General features: G+C 42.2%; 1 protein-coding gene across 7 annotated transcripts in view; it reads right to left on the reverse strand.

Moving 5' to 3' along the window:
• Positions 1 to 24,581, reverse strand: part of UNC5D (unc-5 netrin receptor D) — a 482,399-nt gene that overhangs the window by 91,896 nt on the left and 365,922 nt on the right. For 4 of the 7 annotated variants that reach the window (XM_053660057.1, XM_053660059.1, XM_053660056.1 and 1 more), the window contains exons 5-7: positions 18,679 to 18,859; positions 17,690 to 17,857; positions 15,816 to 15,980 (exon numbers count right to left, since the gene is read on the reverse strand). In XM_053660057.1, the coding sequence (XP_053516032.1) occupies positions 15,816 to 15,980; positions 17,690 to 17,857; positions 18,679 to 18,859 (514 nt within the window). The remainder of the gene's footprint in view (positions 1 to 15,815; positions 15,981 to 17,689; positions 17,858 to 18,678; positions 18,860 to 24,581) is intronic. The other 3 variants (XM_053660062.1, XM_053660063.1, XM_053660060.1) reach the window with 1 other exon arrangement.

A 24,581-nucleotide genomic window follows, 5' to 3' on the forward strand; every position in this document is an offset into this window, starting at 1 on the left:
CCATAATCATGTAGGTCCATCCATGTTGTTGCAAATGGTAAGATTTCATTTGTTTTATGGCTGAGTAGTATTCCATTGTATATACGTACTACATCTTTATCATTCGGCTATGGATAAACACCTGCTACCATATCTTGAGTGTTGTAAATAATGCTGCAGTGAACAGAGATGTGCATATATCTTTTCAATCCACTGTTATGAATTTCCTCAAATACCGAGAAGTGTAGTTGCTGGGTCAGATGGTAGTTCTATTTTCCGCTTTTTGAGGAACCTCCATACTGTTTTCCATAGTGGCTGGGCCAGTTTATAATACCACCAATAGTGTACCAGGTTCCTTTTCTCTACATTCTGGCAAGTAGTTGTTATTTATTAATGTATTGATGATCTCTATTGTGGCAGGTGTGAAGTGGTAACTCCTTGTGGTTTTAATTTACATTTCCCTGAGTAGTAGTGACTTTGAGCATCTCTTCATACGTCTACTGCCCATCTGTACATTCTCTTTGTTAAAAATGTCTGTTCGTGTCCTCTGTCCATTTTTAACTGAAATGTTTTTTGTTGTTAAGTTGTATGAGTTCCTTAAATATTTTCCATATTAACCCTTTATCAGATATTTCACTGGCAAATATCTTCTACCCAGTGAGACCTTTTTTTTTCATTTTGTTGATGGTTTCCATCACTGGGAAAAAACATTTGTTTGATGTAGTCTCGTTCATTTTTCTTTTGTTTTTATTACCCAAAGAGACATCACAAAAAAAAATTGCTAAAAGTGGTGTCAAAGAGTTGACTGCCTATGTCTTCTAGGAGTTTTACAGTTCCATATGGTTCCAGGCTTTACATTAAAGTCATTAATCTAGAGTTTATTTTTGCATACAGTATAAAAAAGTGGTATTGTTTTATTTTTATTGTTTTAGCACTTACGTGTCCAGTTTACCTACCACCAATTATTGTACGGACTGTTTCTACCGCAATGTATATTCTTGCTACCTTTGTCATGGATTAGCTGACTATGTAGAGCACAGGTGGCAAATGCAAGGCCCACGGGCCGAATTCGGCCCTCCACCTTGTTTCTACCTGGTAGCAATGCCCAGCACCTTGTCCCTAGTTAAGGAGTAGTTACATTTATAGCATCCTAAAATTACATTCAGCCCTTTGAAGGCAACTCTGAGGCTGCTGTGTCTCCCGGTGAAAATGAGTTTGACACCCCTGAGAAGGTTTATTTCTGGACTCTCTGTTTTGTCCCATTGATCTGTGTGTTGTTTTTATGCCAGTACCATGCTTTTTTGATTACTATAGCCTTATCATATAGTTTAACATCAGATAGCATTATCCCTCTAACTTTGTTCTTTCTCAGGATTGCTTTGGCTACTCATGCTCATTTGTGGTTCCATGTAAATTTTAGAATTATTTGTTCTAAATCTGAAAAAGGCCATTGAAATTTTGTTTTATATATAGATTTTTGGGGGTAGTATGAATATTTAAATGAGGTTAATTCTTCCTATCCATGAGCACAATATAGCCTTCTAATATTTGTCTTTTTTTTTCAATTTCTTTCTTTAATGTATTATAGTTTTCCAAGTACAAATCTTAACTTCTTTTTTTGAAAATATTTTATTTATCTTTAGAGGGGAAGGGAAGGAGAGAAATATCAATGTATGGTTGCCTCCCATGTGTCCCCTGCTGGGAACTAGCCTGCAACCCAGGCACGTGCCCTGACTGGGAATCGAACCGTGGTTGCTTGGTTCCCAGGCCCGAGCTCAATCCACTGAGCTACACCAGCCAGGGCTCAAATCTTAACTTCTTGATTAAATTTATTCCTAGGTATTTTATTTTGATGAAATTGTACATGAGATTGTTTTAATAATTTCTCATTCTCATAGTTTGTCACTGGTATATAAAAACTGAATAATTTCTGAATATTTTGTATTCTACTTTGCTGAATTCCTTTTTTAGTTCTAACAGCTTTTTGTTGGAATCTTTAGAGTTCTCTATATCCAGGGTGGGGCAAAAGTAGGTTTACAGTTGTTTGTATGTAATACACCGATTAATAAGTAATAACACAAAAATAAACTGTTTTGCATACTCATGACTAAATGTGCTTTCCCCCCTGTGTATGCTATTGTGTCATCTGCAAACAATGACAGCTTTACTTCTTTCCAGTTTGGATGTTTTCACATCTATTTCTTTACTGATTGCTGTGGCTAGGCCTTGTAATACTAACTGAATAACAGTGGAGGAAGTGGATATCCTTGTCTTGTTTCTGATTTTACCTTTTTGCTATTGAATGTGAGGTTAACTATGTGTTTGTCATCTATGACCTCTGTTTTGTTAAGGTATGTGCCCGTGATCCCCACTTTGCTGGGAGTTTCTTCTCATAAGTGGATGTTGGATTTTGTCAAATGCTTTTTCTATATTTATTAGGATGTGATTTTTTAATCCTGCATTTTGTTAATGTGGTATATCCCTTTTAGTGCTTTGTGGATATTGAATTCACCTTGCATCCTGGGAATAAAGCTCACTTCATCATAGATAGGTAGTATCTTCTCAACGCATTGCTGAGTCAATTGGCTAATATTTTGTTGAGGATTTTTTCACCTATGTTCATCAGGGATATTGGCTTAAAATTTCCTATTATTTTTGTAGTGTCTTTGTATCAGGGTAATGCTGACCTCCTATAAATGAGTTTCAGAGCTTTCCCTATTCTTCAATTTTTTTTGAATAGTTTAATTCTTCTTTGAATGTCTCGTAAAATTCACTTGTTATGCCTGCTGGCCCAAGACTTTTGTTTGTTGTGAATTTTTTTATTATGAATTTGGTTTTGTTAGTACTTACTGCTATTCAGATATTGTTTCTTTCTGAGTCTTGGAAGCTTGTATGTTTCTAGGAATTTACCTATTCCTTCCAGATTGTCCAATTTGTTGGCCTATAACTTTTCACATGATTTCTCTATAATTCTGTGGAGTTATTTCTCCTCTTTTGTCTCTGGTTTTATTTATCAGTACCCTCCCTATTTATTCTTGATCAGTCTTGCTAAAGTTTTATCTATTTATTTTTTCAAAGTATGTGCTCTTTGTTTCATTAATATTTTTTTATTTTTTTTAGATTTTATTTTTCCTCCTTCTGATCTTTATTATTGCCTCTGTTTCCCTACCTTCTACTCACTTTGGGCTTTTCTCTCTTTTTTTTTTTCCTGTAGTTCCTTTAAAATGTAAGGTTAGCGCTGGCTGGTGTGGCTCAGTGGACTGAGCTCTGGCCTGCGAACCAAAGGGTCGCCAGTTTGATTCCCAGTCAGGGCACATGCCTTGGTTGCAGGCCAGGTCCCCCGTAGGGGATGTATGATAGGCAACCCCACACTGGTGTTTCTTTCTTTTTTTCCTCCCTTCCCTTCTCTCTAAAAATAAATAAATAAAATCTTTATAAATATATAAAGTATAAGGTTAAATTATTCATTTGGGTTTTTTTTTTTTTTGGTTTTATAATGTAGTCCTGTGTTGCTAAAAATTTCCCACTTAAAGATGCTTTGGCTCTGTCCATAAATTTGGGGTCATTGTGTTCTCATTTTTATATGACTTGAGGTATCTTTTGATTTCTTCTTTGACCTTGTTGTTAACCCCATTCACCGTTTAGTAGCATGTTATCTCGCCTCCACATGTTGGTGTGTTTTTCAGTTTTTTCTTGTGATTGATTTCTAGTTTCATAACATTATGGTGAGAGCAGATGCTTGGTATGATAAAAATCTTCCTAAATTTACTGAGACTCATTTTGTGTTCTAACACACGATCTGGCCTAGAAAATTCTCCACAGGCACTTGAGAAGTATGTGTATTCTGCTGCTTTGGGATGAAATGCTCAGGTGGTATCAGTTAAAGCCATCTGATCTGGTGTGTTATGTAAGGCCACTGTTTCCTTGTTGATATTCAGGCTGGAAGGTCTGTCCACTGAGGACAGTGGGGTGTTAAAACCCCTTGCTGTGCCTGTATTGCTGTCTGTCCCTCCCATTATGTCCATCAAGATTTGCTTTATCTCTTTAGGTGCTCCTACTATGTTCAGTGCAAAAATGTTTACGACAGTGGTATCCTCTTGGTGGGTGGGACCCTTTATCACTATGTAATGTCCTTCTTTGTCTGTTACTATAGACTGTTTTAAAGTCCATTTTGTCAGACGTAAGTATTGCTACCCCAGCTTTCTCTTTTCATTTCCATTTGTGTGAAACATATTTTTGCATCCCTTTACTTTTGATCTGGGTATATCTTTCGTCCTGAGGTGGGTCTGTTGTAGACAGCATATATATGGGTCTCGTTTTCTCCATTCAGCTCCCCTGTGTCTTTTACTTGGTGCATTTAAACTATTTACATTGCAAGTGATTACTGGTAGGGAATAATTTATTGCTCTTTTATTCTTTTAACTTTGTTTCTCTGGTCTATTTTTTTTGGTGATTCCAATTCTGGGAAGATAAGAAACCCAAAACATTGATTTGAAAGAATATATGCACCACTATGTTCACTGCAGCATTATTTACAATAGACAAGATTTGGGAGCAGCCCAAGTGCCCATCAGTAGTTGAGTAGATAAAAAAAGCTGTGGTACATTTAAACATTGGCATACTAATCCACCATAAAAAAAGAAGGAACTCTTACGTTTTGAGACAGCATGGATGGACCCGGAGAGTATTATGCTAAGTGGAATAAGTCAGTCAGATAAAGACAAGTACCATGTGATTTCACTCATATGTGGAATCCAATGAACAAACTAACAGACAGTTGTCAGAGGAGAGGAGGAATGAGGGGCTTGGTGAAAATGTGAAGGGGTTAAGGAAAAAACAAACTGCATAGACACAGACAACAGTATGGTGCTTACCAGACAGAAAGGAGAGAGTGGAGTAGCAGAAAGGGGTAAAGCGGGGGAATAAATGGTAAAGAGACGATGGAAGGAAACCTGACCAGGGGTGGTGAACACACAGTACAGCTGGCATATTGTAGAATTGTACACCCGAAGGCTATGTAATTTTATTAGCCAATATCACCCCAATACATTCAATAAAAGACTGGTTCATCTGAAGAACAGTTTGTACCTTTTATAAATTCTAATGACAAATATGCTATTTTATCAAATGCACTATAGTAGACACATTAGGAAATGTTTTAACCAAATATCTGAAGTGTCACACTGTCAATACTTTTGCTGGTTATGAAACATGTATGATTTCTGTCATAGGAATCCTGTTACTAAAACACACACACACCAGGTATTGTTTCTACTATGGATGCTAAAACCTTTGCATGGATTTGCTCGCTTCCTCCTCAAAAAGAACCTTGTCTTTTAGGCATATTATAACATTTATTTTATAGATAAGTATGTAAATTTAGGCTTACAGTAATTAAGAAACTTGCTCATAGTATTGCAACCAAAACTCAAACTCAAGTTATCTGATCGCAGATCCCTGAGGCTTCTACCTGTCCTTTCCTGTGGAATAAATGTTGAATTTTGCAGGCCCAGCTCATTCTAGGTTCAGGCCTATCTCTACCTTTTCAAACAGAATAACCAGTATGAACTAGGAAGTAAAGGGGGGGGGGCAGTGGGAGGCTATTCAACCTTTGCTCTGAATGACAAACCAGCACAGGCCTCTCCTGGGCCAGCCCTCGTGGAAGGCCTACCTCTGTATCTCCTGAACAATGCCTGGCTCAGAACTGCTGCCCTCCCTGTGCTTTGCAGGCGTACACATTCTACAGAATATTTTTGTTGTTGTTGTAATGGGTTTGTGTTCCCACCAACTATCTGGTTCTATGTCTAAAATTTCATTTCCTTAAGAAATGTTTTTAAGTTTCCTGTCTCCAGTTTATATTATCATGGGGATTGCTTCTTATTTGTCTGTTTAGTTTCCTAGGTTTTTGTTTCATTTTGCTTTGTTTTGGTCGTTTTTCTGCTCTAAGTAATGTGATCTGGAAGTAATATATCCTGCTCTCCAGATGCCCAAATTTAATTTTAAAGGCCCTCCTATTTACAGTGGAGGTGTTTTATTTCAATTTTTCTTATAAAATGAACAAAGTTAACAAGATGTGCCTCAGACAAACTTCCAGAGATCATGTTTCTGAAGCAGAACACAGCACTTCCTTTACATTCCGCCAAAAGACCGTGTAAACCAGGTGTCAAAGTACCATCGACACGTGCTGGGGGGAATGGACAGGAAGAGGAAAGGGTAGGTAGAAGAGAGACACATGCGGGACTGTTGCCTTGAGTCTACCAGCTGAGAAGGAAATTCTCCCCCTGGTTACTCTGTCACGCCCATGTACACGGAGCACAGATCTATGAGGAAATAGAAGATGGTGACAGAGGAAAACCTCCTTGATAACAAAAGACATCTTGACTGTTTCAGAGGTAGTCGATAAGGGCCCCCAATTTTTTTTAAATTTATTTTTAGAGAGGAAGGGAAGGAGAGAAATAACCATGTATGGTTGCCTCTCATGAGTCCCCTGCTGGAACTGGCCGGCAACCCAGGCATGTGCCCTGACTGGGAATCGAACCACGATCATGTGGTTCGCAGGCCCGCACTCAATCCACTGAGCTACACCAGCCAGGGCTAGGCCCCAGGTATTTAATGGCTTAGGAAATACACATAAATCATAGCCCAATAGATGAATCCCCCTTATGTGGAAGAAGGATTATGTTTAAAAAAAATCACACATTTTTATTTAAAAATTTCTAATTTACATTAAGTTTTTTTCAGTTGCAGTTGACATCCAACATTGTCTTAGTTTCAGATGTGCAACACAGAGATCAGACATTTGTATATAACTTACGAAGTGATCGCCCCGATGGGTCTAGTACCCACCTGACACCATATGTAGTTACTATAATATTATTGACTGTATTCCCTTTGCTCTACTTGACATTCTACAACTATTTTATAACGGTCAATTTGTACTTTTTAATTCCTTAACCTTTTCACCTATTCCCTCAGCCCCGCTCCCATCTGGCAACCATCAATTTCCTCTCTGTGTCTAGGAGTCTGTTTCGGTTCCATTTATTTTCTATTTTAGATTCTACATATCAGCGAAATCATATGGTTTTTGTCCTTCTCTGTCTGGCTTATTTCACTTAGCATAGTACCCTGTAGGCCCATGTATGTTCTCACAGAGGGCAAGGTTACATACTTTAAAATAGCTGAGTAATATTTCATTGTATATATGTAGGACATGTTCTTTAACCATTTGATTGAGGGACACTGACGTTGCTTCCGTAGTTGGCTGTCATAAATAATTCTGCACTGAAAAGAGGAAGCAAATAGCTTTCTGAATTAGTGTTTTGGATTTCTTTGGATAAATATGCAAAAATGGAATTGTTGGATCATATGGTAGTTGTTCTTGTTGGTTTTCTGTCTGGAAGATCTGTCCAAATCCCCTACTGTGACTGTTGAACATAAAGGGAGAGAACATCAAGGTTTACTTTATATATTTAGGCTTTTGATTGCAGCATTTAGTCCATTTATATGTAAAGCAATTATTGATGCATATGTAGTTACTGTTTTCTGATAGTTTTGAGTTGTCTTTTCCTTTCTTATTGTTTCGTACTCTTTTCTTGTACATTGTTGACTTTCTGTGGTGTCCTGTTTGTATTCTTGTCTCTGTATTTCTGCTATATCTCTCATAAATTTTTGGTTTGTGGTTGCCATGTGCTTCATATCTGCCAAGATGTGTTTATAGCAGTCTGTTTTAGGTTGATGGTCCCTCAAGTTCAAACACATTCTGAAATCACTGCAGTTTTTACTCACCTTCTCCATTTTCATGATTGTCATTTTTCACTACTTTGTGCCTCTATATTTATGTGTGTCTCCTAATTTATGAGTGCATTACACATATTCTTCCTACTTTTGCCTTTTAACCTTTATAGTGGCTTCATAATCGATCCACTGCTTTTATTATTGTTTGTCAGTGAGAATTTTTATTTTCTATTTTTTCTTCTTAAAGAAGTTCCTTTAACATTCCCTGTAATATTAGTTTAGTGATGATGTACCCCTTTAGCTTTTACTTGTCTGTGGAACTATTTCTCTCTCCTTCAGGTCTAAATGATAGTCTTGCTGGGTAGCGTATCTTAATTGCAGGGCCTTGCTTTTCATTGATTTGAATGTTTTGTGCCAATCCCTTCTGGTCTGTAATGTTGCTGTTAATAAATTAGCTACAGTCTTACGAGAGCTCCCTTGTTCATGACTTTTATGTCTTCTAAGATTCTCAAATCTTTGGCATTTTGATCATGACATGGCTTTGGCTTCGTAGAGGTTTCTTTGGGTTCATCTTGTCTGAATCTCCCTGCATTTCTTGGACTTGTATGTCTGTTTCCTTTGTCAGGTTAGGGAAGCTTTCAGTCATTGCATCTTTAAGTGATTTTTCCATCCCTTGCTCTCTCTCCCCCTTCTGGTATCTTTGTCTCCTATGATGCAAATGCTAGTGCACTTGATGTTTTTCCAGAGGTCCCTTTACTACCTTCATTTTTTAATGTTCCTTTTCCATTTTGCTATTCTGATTAGGTGTTTTTCTCTAACTCATCTTCCAGATTGCTGATTTGCTTTGATTTGTGTTTGGAGGGAATCAAACCATCTGCTTTAATTCCCTCTAATGTATTGTTCATTGCAGTTACTATATTTGTTACTTCTGATTTTTTTGTCAAAGTTCTCAGTGAGTTCCATCTTTTCTACCCCTAAATTCATTGAGCAAACAGTTTTTGAACTCTGTATCTGGTAGACTGCTTGTCTCAATTTCATTTATTTTTCTGGAGTTGTGTTCCGTCCTTTCATTTGGCATATTCCTTTGTCTCCTCACACTGCCCGACTCCTGCGGTCGTTCCTCTCCAAGTCTTTGCCAAGTGGCTTCATGTTATAGATGTTCTGGAGGCCCAGGGTGGCAAGCTCTTCTGTCGAATGCCCCAGGGGTGTCCCTTAGGTAGGTCGTGTGTGGCCGCTTGTAGTTGAGCCTTAACTGCTGTTGGCACATCATTTGTGTGGTTGACTCTCAGGCTTATTGGCTATAAAGTCTGTCTCTAATTACAGCCAACAATTGCTTGTGTGGGATCTGATCTCCTGAAACAGGAGTTGCTTTAGAGGCCTCTGGTGCCAGGCCAGTCTGATCTTCAAATGTCTCATTCTTGGCACAGGTTGGTGTTCCTGTGACATCTCAAACTGGCCACCAATTGTGTTGGTTCTGGAGCCTTTTGGGAGGGGCGTCGTTGAAAACCAAATTCGATTGCCATTTCTGCTTGACTTGAGGCCACCTGCTGTGAGCTGCAAGATGACCTGCAATTTATTGCTGCTTGGACTGGACTTGGAGGCACACGTGAGAGGCTATTTTGTAAACTGAGGCTGGCCCCAGGTCATTGCCGGGGAAACCACACTGTGAACTGAGCCAGCTGCCAGTAGTTCTGGGACCATGGTTGATTATTTGAGGTTCCATTCTAAGCCAACACTGGCCACAGGTTATGCCAGGCTTGGGGCCATCGGAGAGGAGTTACCATGTAAGTTGAGAATGGTCACCACTGGTACCAGGCTCAGGGATGCTTAGTAAGATGTACAGGGTATGCCAAGGCCAGCCACCACTTGTCTGGGGTTTGTGAATCTTTGAGAGCTTTTAGGAAAGTTTGTGGCTTGCATCAGTGCAGCCTGCTAGTGTGGGAGAGTTGCTGGGAGAGGCTTTAGCTCCGTGCATGAGTCGAGTGCAGCAGTAATCACCAGGGCAGGGCAAACAGTGTTAATTAGGCCAAGGGAAGGTTTGGATTTGGTGCCTGCTGGCTAGATTCAAGAAAAGAAACGAATGCCTCTGCCAGCACTTCTGTTCTGGGATCGAGCTGCCCTGAGCCCTGCAGCCAGTCATTTTAGTTCCTTCCCATATGCTCCTGGTGCTTTTGGAGCTACTTCCCCTGCAACAGAGCCTAGGGCAAGTGAGTTTGTAAGCCCCTCTGCAGGCCCCTGAAGAGGAATGTCTTGGGCTCTGGCCTGTGTGCCTCGGTTGGTGTATGAGTTCCATTCCCAGCCAGGGCACATACCTAGGTTGCAGGTTCAATCCCTGTGTAGGGGGGGCAACCAACTGATGTTTCTCTCTCTTTCTCAAATCAATAAGTATATATAAAAAGTTAGGAAAAAAAAAAAGGCTTTGGATGCCCGCAGAAATCAGAGTCACTTAGATGCAACCTGGGCAGGTTTTCAGAGCCAGATGTCATTTGGGTTCTTCCTTCTGGCACTGGTGCCCCAGGGTGGGGATCTGGGCCCTGGCCCTCATAGCTGTGATGCCCACCTTATTTTTAACACTTGGTGAGGCCTGACTGCCCTGCATTTCTGCCCCCGCTGCCATAGGAGGGGACCAGAGCTGTGTTTGTCTACTCCGTCATCTTGACTGGAAGTCTATCCTTTTATTAACAAGGCATAAAAATAGAAAAGTTTACAGTGCGTGGATAACAAAGGGGAGCCCCTTTATGATTATTTGTTGTTTATCTTCATTATCTTTATGCTCAATTCCACTTATAGCAGTTGACTTTGCCTTATCAAATGGCACAAAAATGAAACTTTTATAAAATTAAAAAGTGGCTTTCACTAAGATACACAAATATGGAGCTGTCTCTGCTTCGTCTTTTTTAATGAAGCACCATGGAAACTTCAGTCATGAGACACTCCACTCTGTCTCTTTAAAGCTTGTTACTCACTGATCTTCTTACCGGGTCCCCCAATGGCAAAGTGTTCATTGGGGCATGGGGGAGAGATTGTTGCTAAGCTGCTAATGACACCATATGTTCCCAAACCTACATTCTTATTATTCTTGAGGGTGTGCAACACTGTATCCACATTTGCTATGCAATAGACATGAAGGCAACTCTGAATTAATCATTTGTTATGTAGAAGGCTGTTATTATAAAAAGGAGCACCTACTATGTACTATAGGTGAAATGAAAGTGGGTGTTTAATATTGAAACTACTTGGGAGAATTAGTAAGCAGTAGGAAATTTCATGACACGTTAATGCATTGTGCTGGCGTGTTATCTTGCTGATGCCGTTTTCGTTTCTTTACTATATAAATTTTAACTGCGCTATAATTAAGCAATTGTGCAATGCAGCTGGTTCTGAAATATGTCTGGAACATGAACTTATCCCACAACAAGTTTAAGAATGAATCAAATATGATTCCAGACTTTTTGCCTAAAGAAAGAAAATAATGGGCTTTGTTTCAGTAAAGGGACATTCACGGCTATAATCCTGTATACAAAGTAGGCGTTCCATAAACCACTAGCAAAATGTAAAAGTTGTTTCGAATGCATGGAGCTAACTCCAGAGTGAACATTATTTGTTACCCCAGGAAAGACAAAGAAGGGACTCAGCTCATTACTGTCACGGATAACAGTGAGGTTCTAATGGTCCAAGAGAAAGAGCCTACCATGGCAGCCTTTCCTTTAATGTGGTTACGGGCTCACCTTTTCAGGTGCTTCCCGTAGGTCATTTAAGTGGATCATTCAATAGACAATGTTGTGTTGATTATTAAATGTAGCTGGGGGTTGTTTATTTGGACCTGCTCTTGTCCTTGATGTGGTTTCCAAACTGTCAATTCAGACTTGTCTCACCCATGAATCCATCAGAAATGAAAACACATCCCCTGTTTGAACTGTTACCTCCGTTTTTGAGCTAACAGTACTGAACTGACCTCTCTCACGTCTTGACCAGAGGGATGGATTAAGTATTAGGCAGTTCGGACTTTAAGATTTTCTCCCTCTCTCAGGGCCCTGTAGCATTTTTCTGCCTTCAGACTCAGTGCCCCCCAGAAAGGCACTAATCCCCTTGAAGCAGATCTATTTAATCTTCTCAAACCAAAGCCCTTAGTTTTATATCTGCTGGAATAAAGGAAGAGGGAGCAGGCTTTTCTAGTTTTGCAGGATCAGCCGGAATACCCTGCCGTTTCCACCCTTCCTGTCAATGAGGTAGGCATGTGCTGTTGATCTCTGCTGAGATCCTCAGAGCAGGGAGCAAGTAAACTCAGCAAGTAGAAAGGACAACGGTCAACCCCCCCCCCCCGATTCTGTTGTTTAGGTTTAGAAAATATGGATCCACACGAGTTCTTGTTTCTCAATATAATTATCTTTCTGGGAAAGAAATGTTTTATTAAAAAGGCACTGGAGGCATAGCTGCGCTTTTGGTTGTGATCCTTGCACTAACTGCTATTGGCAAAAATTGCCTCCTCTTACCCCAGTCTCGGGGCATTTAATTTCTTGGTAAGAGCGTTTAGTCATGGCCATCTGTGACACCTTAACACTGAGGTTTTGTGCTCCAGTCACAACTGACCAAGCCACAATCACACCCCAATGTTAAAGTGATTGTTTAGAGGCGGCAGCTCCATCTCTAGGGGCCGTGCGACCCTCAGGGACACCGAGCACAATCCAGATGCTCTGTTGAAAGCGAAATAAAATCAAAGAATAATAGGCCCTCCAAGAGAACTTGGGAATTGAGGAATTGCTTTAGGGTCTTGTTTGGCATAGATGAAAAAAACAGGATGAAGGAAATTCCCAGATGTGACATGACCTAGATCCTTCATGAAGCCACCGCTCCATGAAGCTGGTGCCGAATGCTATTTTAATCAGAGCCAGCCGTCATTGGCTCTCCGTATGAAAAGCACGGCCTCTTTCACAAGGGCATTCGACCAGAGCACCAGCCAGAAGTGCACGGGGCGCTGCCATCTTTAAGGAGGATGCGGGAAGCAGCGAACAGAGAGCAACATGGCCTTTGTTTTTACTGAACTGGTGGCCACTATGTCTAAAAGGGCGGAATGTATCTGGGTGTTGGACTCTTGTAAACATACCCCTACCCCAAAGATGCGTAGGTGTATTTCATACATTTCTAGGGTTTCTTAGTAGTCATCAAGATTCCTGATCCCATTTGAGAGACATATTGATTTGCATACTATAGAGACAAAGGATGCTAGAAAAAAAACAGGCTTTCTTAGAAAAGGCAATACCAGATTGGGCACACTGAGTAAAAGGAAAGGCTTACATAGCATTCTAAACTCATACATCTGATGCGGACTGTATTCCAAAACTCATTGTCTTCCTAGCTATATAATTGCCACCAGGGGAAAGGAGTACTCCTTAAACTATGCATGTGTGACCGAAACCATGCATGGCCAATGTCCGCAGGGATTGCTGAAAGTCACTGCCTCAACTACTGCATGACTGGCTCCAAGGAAGGGACTAAACTTTGGAATATCACAAGTATGTATATATCTGTGATGGCTAATTTTATATGTCAGCTTGACTGAGGGGAGAGGGAGAGGGATTGTGGGGAAAGGGAGTGGGGGAGGGGCAAGAAGGGGCCTGGTCGTCTGGGTCATCAAGTGCCCAGATAACTGGGGGAACATTAGGCTGTGTTTCTTCTTTTTGTCTCTCCCTCCTCTTCTCCCCCTCCCCGCTCCCATACTCCCTTTCCCTGGCCTCTCCATCACTTGCCCTGTTTCCTCCCCATCTCCTTCTCCACCTTCTATCTCTCCCTTTCTATCCCTGTCCCTCCCCCTCCTCCTTTCTCCCCCTCCCTTTCTCTCCTCCTTTAGCCCTCTCCTCTCCTCCCCCCCCCCCCATTACCATTGAGCTCCCTTATACCTTCCCCCACCCATCACTGCCCTGTTGTCCTTTTTGCTCAATCCCTCCCATCCCCTCACCCGGGTCCCCCACCAGCTGTCTTCCTGCTTTCTTATCTATGAGCCTGTGAAGGTGTTTTCAGGAGAAAAGCAGATTGCCCTTCATAGTCACCACCAGGGGGCCTGATCCTTCTCAGTAATAGAAGATTCTCCTGCCGGCCAGTGTTTGAAGAGCGGCATTGGCTCTGCAGATGGTGGACTTGCCAAATCCCACAACCATGTGAGCTTGTTCCTTGTAATCAGTGTATCTGGGTATCTCCTATAGCTTACAGATGTGTCCTACTGCACGGGTCTCCAGCTCCTGGGCCACAGACCCGTACCAGTCCACAGCCTGCCTCCTGTCTCCCTGGTGCCAAAATGGCTGGGGACCACTGTTCCACTGGTTATTCTCTGGATGACCCTGACAAGCACACCATCTCAAATTTGGGAGCTGAGATCCAGGCTGTCCAATACACTGTCCGTGCTGGTAATGCCTTTCATCAGACTTTTAATGACAAATGCCAATAAATAATATTCGTGTATTTGACAACACTTCTTTTTCTTACCTGAGGGGCCAACCATTGTCTGTCTTCAACTGTAACTGAAAGACTAAGTATTCGTCAGCTTAGTAATAATACAAAGCTGATGCCTGATAGCCACAGGTTTCTTGCCTCAAGTGCAAGTCTACCTGGTGGTTGACGGGAAGGTTGTTACTGTGATTTCTACAGTTCAGTTGGCAACCAAATGGTTAGATGTCGATGCCTCTTTAGAAGACTTACAAGTATTACAGTCCGCATTGTATCAGTTAAAATACGGCTGTGTGTTAAAAAAAAACTAGTCACACTTCCAAGGTATATTTCAAAGGTATCTGGGGGCAGTCCAGGGTAGTCAGCAACATATCTCCTCAAGCCTCTTGCTACTGAGTTTGCCTTAGGTTTCCTGCATTTTGGAAGGGCGGAGGCATTTTGAGGAAGCAAATGGTTGAAATGTATTCGTTAGAGCGCGTGGCCCTTCAATCACTGAGACTAAGCACCGAGACTGGTGGCTACGTAGCATTTCATTGCAGCCTGCGAGTTGTATCTGACACATGCAGGTGCTCACACCTACATGGAAAAGAAAGCACCGTGCGCTCCTTGGTCAGTGCTCAGTGCTCGTTGTTTAAAGGTAGCAGTCATTTTAGACAATGTATCAACCATGTGGACTCTAAAAATGCTACAGCACGTTCGATGTGCTTGCTTTCAAAACTGCCCAGCTGTGTTGATGTGGAAAAACAAATCCGACTCAGGTGTTTTCTTCATCCCGCCATCCTCCAAGAAAAGCCACCTGGCTCTACGCCCTGAATCTCTTGCTTGTTAAGGACCTAAGCAAAATCAGCACACCTTGGCTCAGTGAGTGGGCAGGTGAAGAATGGTTTCCCCTTTACTGAGCACCTACTCTGTGCCATAAATAGTCAAGTACATTCTCTTATTATTTGGTCTCCACAGTAACCAAAAATAGGTACCATTTGGGGACTTAGTCAGAGAAGTGACTTACCCAGGGTCACAAAGCTTGTAAGGGATGGTACCAAATTAAAACCTGTCTCTATGTGACGATTAGATCCTCTTATACTTTCTCCTTTAGGCAGAGTCATTTGGAAATGGAACAGTGTCATCTCAGGAATAAAGGCTTTGGGAGTTTTCAAAGGAACATTCTAGTTCTTGCTCTGCCAGATCAACTTGCCACAAAGCCACCCACTTCCTCAGGGGTCATATGTCACAACACACTTCTGAGCTAATAGTCACAACACATGCCCCTTGCCACAAAACCATGGTCTCTGGAGATGACCGAAGGCTTCACTGTGTATAAAACCACTGGGGGAAAACGTGAACACCGTGATCAGTCTCAGAATTTCACCAAACTTAAAAATGGAGGGTACTGAGAGAAAAAAATGGCTAAGCTAAAGCCTAAAATGTCTTCACCTGGTTAAACTAATAAGTGTACATACACATTTGTAAAACTTAGCAATAAAATACTTAAAATAACCCATCTCGACTAACCAATGTATTCATCCACTTTTCTACACTTCTCGCCCATTTTCTTTTTGCTCTTGGAGACTTTGCTTTCTGCTAACGCATTGAACCAAAGCGATACCTATGACATTTCTCTTCATACTGTGCACAAACACTGAAGATGGTAAGCATGGAGTTACCTAGAATGCAGAGCCCGTCCGTGCAGTTTTCCGATTCCTGGCTCAGACCTTCGCAGAACTTGCCCCCGTTTCTCGGGGGCGGCGCCGTGCACTCACGGATCCGCAGGTGCTCACACTCTGGACTGCAGACGGACCACTCGCTCCACACTTCCCAGCTCCCGTCCACTTTGGAGGGAAACAAAAGGAACCACCGTTAGAATGAGTCGGGCGGCTGTCAGGAGACTCACCCCAGGACCGCTGTTCTATTAAACCAATAACCACCACAAGAACAAAATAATATATTCATTTTATCTTCTCTCCATGGTTTCTTTCCTAAAAAAGATAGGCCAGCAAAAGCAGTGGTGTAAATCTCTAGCCATTTCAGGATGAGACCAATTATTGAATTTAGGCAAGGATTCGAATTACTGGGGCCCTTGGGTTGGCTAATAATGTCATTATCCATTCCTCCCCCGTCTTTCATGCTCAAGTGCATCTTAGATGGACAGATAAACAATGTGCGGTAACCAGTGGTAACCCCCACTTCCTCGGGTGTTGCCAGGCTAGAGCAGAGAGCAGAGTGAACTATCTTTAAGTCCTAAAAGCCCCTCAACAGCAAGATGTTAAACCCATATATATTGATAGCATTAAACTAAAACAGGTCAGTCAAACCCCAAGACACCAAGACTTACATAAATAGAATTTCTTGGGTCATAAATTGCTGCTCCATGTAGAAATGAGCAAACTGAATTCCACTAAAAATCAGCCCTAGAGATTGTGGCAGCTGTTCGAGGCAATTGTTCCGTTACCTCCTAGGAATAGTCCAACCACACTTATGTGGGTTAAGATACTGCAGTTTTTAATCTGGAGCAATTAGGAGTAGGGTAACAAAAAAAACCCCAAACTGATCTTGAAGCTAAATGTCTGAGCCCCTATTGTCTGAGCAACCCAGAGAAAATCCCTTAGCCTATTTCTGTAACTGGGGATAAAAAACAAAACAACTCACAACACAGGGTTAAATGACATTACAGATATAAGAGCATCTTGCACAGTATCTGGCACATAGTAAGCACTCAATAAATGCTTATTTGACTATGAGTTCCCAGTGAAACTCCAGGGATATACTGCAGGTGAGAGTTCCACCCCAGCTTTGAGTGGAACTAGATTTGAAATCTTAGATGTGAGGCGCTAGTCCAGTGTCCTTGGAGTAAATGCTTTATAATGCATGTGAGACCCAGGATCAATTCATTTCTCAGTGGGAGGATATGCTTTCCATAAAGAAAGTCATCTTCTGTCTCATCTATCTCTCATTGTATAAATTGGGTTAAAGCCAGTAAGAGATGAACAGATAAAATCTTATAAAATCCCTACTCAGCCAAGGAAGCCCCTCTCTACTCAGAAAGCGAGGCAAGTGTAGACCCCAAGTAAAACTGCTGTGATGCTGTGTGGTCCCTGCCAATTATATCGGAAATAAATACAAAGCCGAACCTGGTAAGGTGAGTTGATTGGTAACTGCTAATCCAGGGTCAGGTGTTTGGTACCTCTTTGGTTCTTACAGAAACTCAACCTCTGCAGCTATGACACAACGGATGCCACAAAATGGGAGAGAAGGGCATGGCTCAGCCCAACCAGACACTGGGGGTATCTTCAAAGCATTTGGCTTATTGATGGTGAGTGTCCAAGGTTATTTGAGTACTAAAAAAATATATCACATGTGCCCCCAAACAGAGGTATTTCACCCACGTTCTTGCTATTACTTTCTACATCAGCCCTCCGGAGCGATGCTCCGCTCTCTAAGAACATGGGAGAGCGTCACTTTGGGAGAGAAGGTTGCATCAAAGGCCTCACAGCAGCTTAAGAGTGTTGGTGGCTCAGAAGGGAATCTGTGCATATCTCACCAGGACAGAGAGAAGTGCAGGTAACTTTCTGCACTGACATCCCCTCACAAAAGGCCCCCCCATTGAGAGGAGCCGGGTTGGTGCAGGTCCGAGAGCGTTTCTGCCATCCTCTGCCACAGCGGGCACTGCAGGCTGACCACTCTGTCCAGGACGACCAGCCTCCATTCACTGAGGGAGAGAGAAAGGAGACAGGTTTTTACTGACTGCCTACTATGTGCAAGCCACTGTGCCAGGTGTTGTGAGTGAAGCATCCTGGGACCGAGAGGAACCACACTGGCCGCTCCATCGGGAGGTGAGCCACGCAGGACTTACCTCATCTCTGCCCCTCAGCCTATTCATCTGCTATAAGGAGGGACACAGATAATTTTCTTTGCTGGGAAATTACGAAAAATAGAAAGAACTTGTCAACATATCCCTAAAGCACTTGAAAATCCTGAGTATAAGGAGACTACAACGGCATTTGAATTTCTGTTACTTTAAGTGCTTCAAAAATAAATCCCAGGGCTCTTCTATTGGAGAGGGGACTGCCTTCACTTAAACAGCTGGGAATTTCTTTTATATAATACCTGAGACATTCAGCAAATAGTAGTGGGTGCTTTTTTTGGTGGGTTTTGTATGCCAGGGGAAAAACTTCCGGCAGCAGGTCTGGGGAGAATGAGGGAGGGGAGTAGAAGTTGCCCACCTCAACTCCTTTCAAATATAAACACAATGGCAGAAAATAAGCAGCTTCTAAAATTATTTTTTGAAAGAGACTGGAAATTTCACTGACTACCTCACTGAAGTCCAACACTGGATGGAAGAGCCAGCATGAATAGCAGCGGAAAGGTGTTCTCCCCGACCTAATGGGAGAGGCCAGGACAGAGCCGGGTAGTGGATGAGCCCCAGAGACTTCTCTGCCCTGAAGTTAAAACTTTTCATAAAATGCACACCCCTCTACTTCTCTGCCTTCTGTACTCCGTATCCATTCCTGGCCTTTGGGCTGGTCTTACCATAAACGACCACCGTGGCCGACAGGCTCCTCCTCTTGGCCACGACGTTGGTAGCCATGCAGGTGTAGTTCCCGGAGTCGGAGAGCCGCGCCTGCCTGATGATCAGGTTGTGGTCGGCCCTCGTGTCAATGTTCTCGTCTTGTTCCGACTTGATGGGCTCCTCGTTCTTCAGCCATTCCACCTGTGAGGAGCAAGGAGCGTGAGCTTTGCAGGTCGTTAAACACACACACACACACACACACACGTGCGCTTTCCTTGGGAATTCGGAGGTGAGTCATTTTGGTGCGTGGAAGAGAGAGCCACAGCAACAGTTTTTTCCTCTTTATTCTAGATCCCATCCCTTCTACTTAGTGAGTCTGGCATATTCAGGAAATGAATGCTCAAGTTAATAAATGGGAAGCAGGAAAAGGACATAAATACCCTGTTGACTTTGACCCATTTTCTAAAAATGCCATGGAAGAGAGAAAAGAGGTGACTGCAATTAGGTCATTTTATTACAGTTCTGATGATGGCAGTGATGTTTCGGAAGCCAGTGCACAAGGCAACCCAGAAGGGCAGTGTAGATGCAGAACTCGTACTTTGTGCCGAGAGGGTATCCATTGTTAGACTCGGTTCAAGTCATGGTGTTTGAATTTAAGCACATTTTAATAAAGGTGTGATGATGTATAAAAGCCAATGTAATGTACATTTGGGCAATCAGAGGCACATCAGTTCAAATCTTGGTGCTCCTTAATTTGGAGCATACAGTTCTTCAGTGACGACTTACGTCACCCCGTCAGTGACTGAATGGATGTTTAGACACCCGACTCATTTAGGGCGCACACTTTCCTCTGGAGAAGCTCCCCTCTCACACCCTCTGAGTTGGGCTAGTCCCATTTTGGATTTGTTTTTTTCTAGGTTGCTCCTGGAGAACCTATTTTCTTTTTCCAGTTCCACCCTAATCCTACCCTTGGTTCAAACTTCTCTTTCCCTTGGACAACTGAAGAAGACATAGATGGAATCTTCTGCCCCATAGATCCTCATCCACCCACCCCACCCCCATTTGGGGTGCAGGACCCGCACCACCCTGACTGCACCAGGCAGGCCAGGCTTCCCCTGAGCTAACTGCTCTCCTTCCTCATTGTGTCCCCTGCTTCCACATCTCAATAACATCTCCACTTTCTCGTGGGCCCTCCTGGTAGCTCCTGACTGTTGTCTCGTCTGACAATAACCATTCAGCTCTAGTTAGCAGCATTACATCACAATCGACCTAACACAGAAAGCAGGACAGTGACTCCCCCGGACAGACCTCACACAGAAGCTGCATCAGTCATTGGAAGTTGATTTTAGAAGATGCCCCATGTCATGCTTAGATCTAAAGAATTCTAATTGAACACCGACAAACAAGTGGCATCTGTTATATAACAGTTTGGTGTGATAAAGATTTGTTAGTCTCCATTCAAAGGGATTGACTTACCAGAAGAAACCCATAGTCACCTTTTATTAATGATACTTACCTCAAGTACTACCATGTTAATGAGAGTTTAGAGTCCCCAAAATCACCACTACCCCAAATCTCTCCGAGAAAAGGGCCGTTTTAGAAAAGAAAATGATAGCAAATAGCCAAATGAGGGGCTCTGAGAACTGCTTTAAAACATCAAGACGGAGGAAAAAGCCATGAGGTAAAGGAGCCAGCTCACTACCGACCCCTGCTGGAGTTACCACGGTCCAGCCTGCAGATGCGGGAACCACCGATGACCCAGAGCTCTGGTAAAGAGAGCAGGACAGCACAAACACATTTACATCACGTGTGGCTGCCTGCCTGTCACCAAATGTCCTCCATTCCCTATTAATGTTGCGTACCTCACGGCTGTTCACTTACTCACCGGACATATCTTCTAATACTTACTGAGCTTGTCCTCAGAGTTGGGTAAAGCAAGATAAACAAACCCAGCAGTTTCTTCTTTCATGAATTTTATATTTAACAGGTACAATTAAAAGCACATCGCCCCAAGAAAATAAAAGCCAGGAGTAGCTGTCAACAATTTCTGAGCTAAAACACTCACTTAAAGCCAATAGGTCAGGATTTTTCAAAGAACAAACCAGCCTGCTCAAAGTAAGGCTGGAAAGCTTTGTTCCATCCCACACTCCCCGACTCCAAAATTCAGAGCCTAAATTGCCTGGTTTTCTGATTGATTCCCTGCTCCTGAGACCTGTAGCACTAGAAAGCGGTTCCCTTGTGTCCACACCTCCCTGTCATCTTTTTTCATACTTCCCCTCAAACAGCTGGGCAGGAAGTCGGGAAAGGCTGGCCCTGGACTGTAGGTGAATTACTTACTGCCAGTGAGTTAACTGGCCAAGAAAAAGCCCCTGGGGCTGGCGTCTCTGGAGACAGAAACCAAGAAGTCCCAGCTCCCGGAGATCAAAGAGACCTTTCCTGATGAAATCGTGTGCATGCTTGTCTACCCATGTGCAACTAATAAAAATAATACTGAACGTAAACTGTAAGTGAAACAAAAAGCCAAAAACCAAAAAACTTAGTTTAGAAAATATTCAAGCCACAATCATCAAGTAAAGGTTTGGCTTCAAATTGAAAACTTTCCTAAGAACAATCATGTACACAATTAAGTGGCCAAAAATCTAAGAAATATTTGTCACAAATTTCATGAATATTATAATAATTTGAGGAATAATCTTAATCATTTAAAATCACTATATATATTTATTTAAATCCCATTCTAGGTAATATGGCATAACGATAAGTTCAACAACAATGTAATGGGTTTTTCCCTATCAAAATAGCAAAGATTAACATCACACACACATGTATATATACAGTTTTTCTTTTTGTGCTTAGTTTCATTTGTGCTGAGAGAGCAGGGCATAGGATGTCACCTGTACCCTCCCACCACTCTCCCACTGCTCCTCTCTCGGATGTCAGTAATAACAGCCTCTTTAGGACCTGGGGTGCCTGCTGCTCCATTGTTGCCGCTACAGTTGATTTGCCACTAAGAGATCAGATCACGTGACTTTCTAGCCTGAAATCTTTGAATGGCCTCAAATCCCACTTAGGACAAAATCGCAAAACCTTCCCAAGGCTAACAATGCACTTCTATCATTGTTAGCAGTGGTCTAGTTCTCTATCAGTCCTCTATCTCATATCCTCGAAGTCACTCTGCTCACTCCACTCCGGCCTAACAGACTCTGTCCTGCATCCTGCGGGCCCAATGCAAGTTCCAGCCTCAGGGCCTGAAACACCTGCCACTTCCGGGCCCAGCAGGCCTTCCCCACAGGTGTCTCCATGGCTCAACTCCACCTTTCATTCAGATCTGATGTCAGATGTTACCTCCTCAGAGAGGTCTTGCCAAACAACACTTTCTAACAGAGCAAGTTTCACTTCCACTCACTCCCCCATCCTGCCATAATTGTTACCTAGTACTTATCACCATCTGATAGTCTTAAAGACAGTAATGCCTTCCGTTCTTGTAATTATGATCTCTGGAATTTACTCGCCCCCAAAAGTGCTAGGCCAACAAACAAAAACTGAACTACAATAAATTATGTTTGGTAAAAAGAAAGAAAGAAAAAGGAAAAATTATGCCAAAGCTACATGCATGCATATAATAGAGCTCTGTTTAGATACAGAGGCAACTTGGTTCTCAAACTTGATTTGTTCCAGAAAACTGCTCCAGAGGGACTTGTTCAAAAACTGAATCTTTTGTCACCTGCGAAACACATGACTGGTCATACAGGTAGCAGTGTGGAGGGCTGTTGGGTCAAGAATCAAGACCAGAACCTCTGTTAACACAGTCAACAGAACACGTTTTCTGCGAACAACTTGGTTGAGAGTCGAATTGTTCAAGAACTAAGACATACAAGAGCGGAGACTTGACTGTAAATGTTGATATAAGGATATGATTTAGTATTAAATAAGAATTAAAAGCCATGATTTTAACTAGTGAAAACACAGAAAATGCTCATAATACAGGGAAGTCAAAATGCAAATTTGTATGATTAGTGGTATAAACTTATAAAACAAAAAAATTATATATGCTTTACAAAATGAAAGATGATTGGAAGGAAATATGTTTACAGAGGTTTTAAGAGAAGAATAGGGTAACTTCTTCCTGTTGGTAAATTGTGGCACCTTCAAGGAAAAGCTCTTTACTAATCTGAAAAAAGAAATCACTTTATTTTAAAAATATCTCTTTTCTTCATCATGTAGCAATCATTTTCAAATTTCTATTTTGCCATAAAATGTTTCCTAGGACTAGTTTATCTGAAGCCCAAAATGGGAAAATGGATTAACAAGGAAAGACCTATGACTGATGCACAAGTGGGGGCCTCGGAGCCAGAGATGCCCAAGCTGAGTAAGATGGTGACAGCTGAGGCCAAGTTTGCATAATCCAGGAGACGTCATTCACGTCCTTCCCCTCCTGTGTCGATCATGCCCCGTGGAGATGTCCAGGGCATAACTCCCGCCCCATCATGTAAGTTGTCCCTGCCATTCAGTCTACCCTCCCACACACGCACATGGACTATGGACACACACGGGGGTCTGCTACTGGGTCTCCCCAGATAACAGCTTGAAAAGCGCCAATAAAGGATGCATGAGGAGTCATAATACACACAGAGTCTGGTCTACTTGGGGTTTACGGTGTCATGACCGAGCCCCATCAATCCACTTACGTCTACAAACAGTCCTCACATTAGCAGACTCCTAACCACGGGGCTGTTTTTATTTGTAACCTAACCGTTTATCCACTTAACTGATGGCAGGATCGTTATGAGGAAATCAGTTTGGTATTTTCTGGGCTTATAAAAGTGACAAATTGCTCTTGGATTTATGCTTTTGTCACTTAGAGAAATTTTAAAACATTTTTGATGAGCTAAGTGCTCCTAATGTAGACTGGTTTAATAAATAAGGTAGGAAAAACATTCCCTACGCCAGTCATGGCAAACTCAAATGCTCCTGGGGGGCCGGGGGGGGGGGACCATAAATTACCCACTTGGCTCTGGGTGTGAGACACCCCAGGGCGTTGCTTGCATATTAAAGACAAGGGGCTGATCTTCATTTCCATGAAGAAATGAGCTTGCTCTCATTTTTCTTAAAAAAATAGTTACCATTTTTCTTTCTTTTGTTCTCCCACTTTAGATAGAGATATGAGTATTTAAAAAAACACTTTGACAGTGCCATGAAAAATGGCAATGAGCTCATTTTTGCTTAAAAGTCTCTTTTTGTTTTTAATGTATCACAGTGGTCTTCTAATGTATTGTTGTTTTTTTAAAATTTTTATTTAGTTATTTTTCAAGTACAGTTTTCTATTTCTCCCATCCCGGCCCACCCCTCCCCCATGCACCCCACCTCCCTCCCATTTCCACCCCCCTTAGTTATTGTCCCTGTGTCCTTTATACTTGTTCCTCTAAATCCCTCCCCTTTTTTCCCCTTCAATTCCCTTCCCTCTGGACAGCGGTCTTCTAATTTATGGAACAGCCTTGGCGTCAGTGTGCATGGGTAAGTAGTGGCAACTGGGACAAAGTGAAGATCACAGGACATGTGTGGGTGTGCAGCCCCCGTCAGGTTCAGACTGTTGTTGCCAGGGCAACAAGATCTGCCATCTTTCACAGGAAGACATGGATGTGTATTTTAACATAATGTGTTTTGATTCTAACGTGATGGCTCATAGATTATAAACTATATTATTGTAAGGGACAAACATAATACATTCAGGAACCAGAAGTAGGTTTCTTTTCTCTTCTCCACACACCAGCTTTCTGGCTCCTAGTGATGGTTTCCACAAAAAGGAGCTCAATGCCCTTCCCTAAAGGTAACTCCTTTTCACTAAATCTCCTACCCCAAGCGTGCCTGAATATTATCATTTCTGTGTCGTTGCCCATTCTCAAGCCTTTCTTATGGAAATGCC

Source organism: Artibeus jamaicensis, unplaced genomic scaffold (assembly GCF_021234435.1).
Source record: "Artibeus jamaicensis isolate MK-2021 breed Jamaican fruit bat unplaced genomic scaffold, CSHL_Jam_final scaffold_833, whole genome shotgun sequence".
In the NCBI taxonomy this organism is placed as follows: domain Eukaryota; kingdom Metazoa; phylum Chordata; class Mammalia; order Chiroptera; family Phyllostomidae; genus Artibeus; species Artibeus jamaicensis.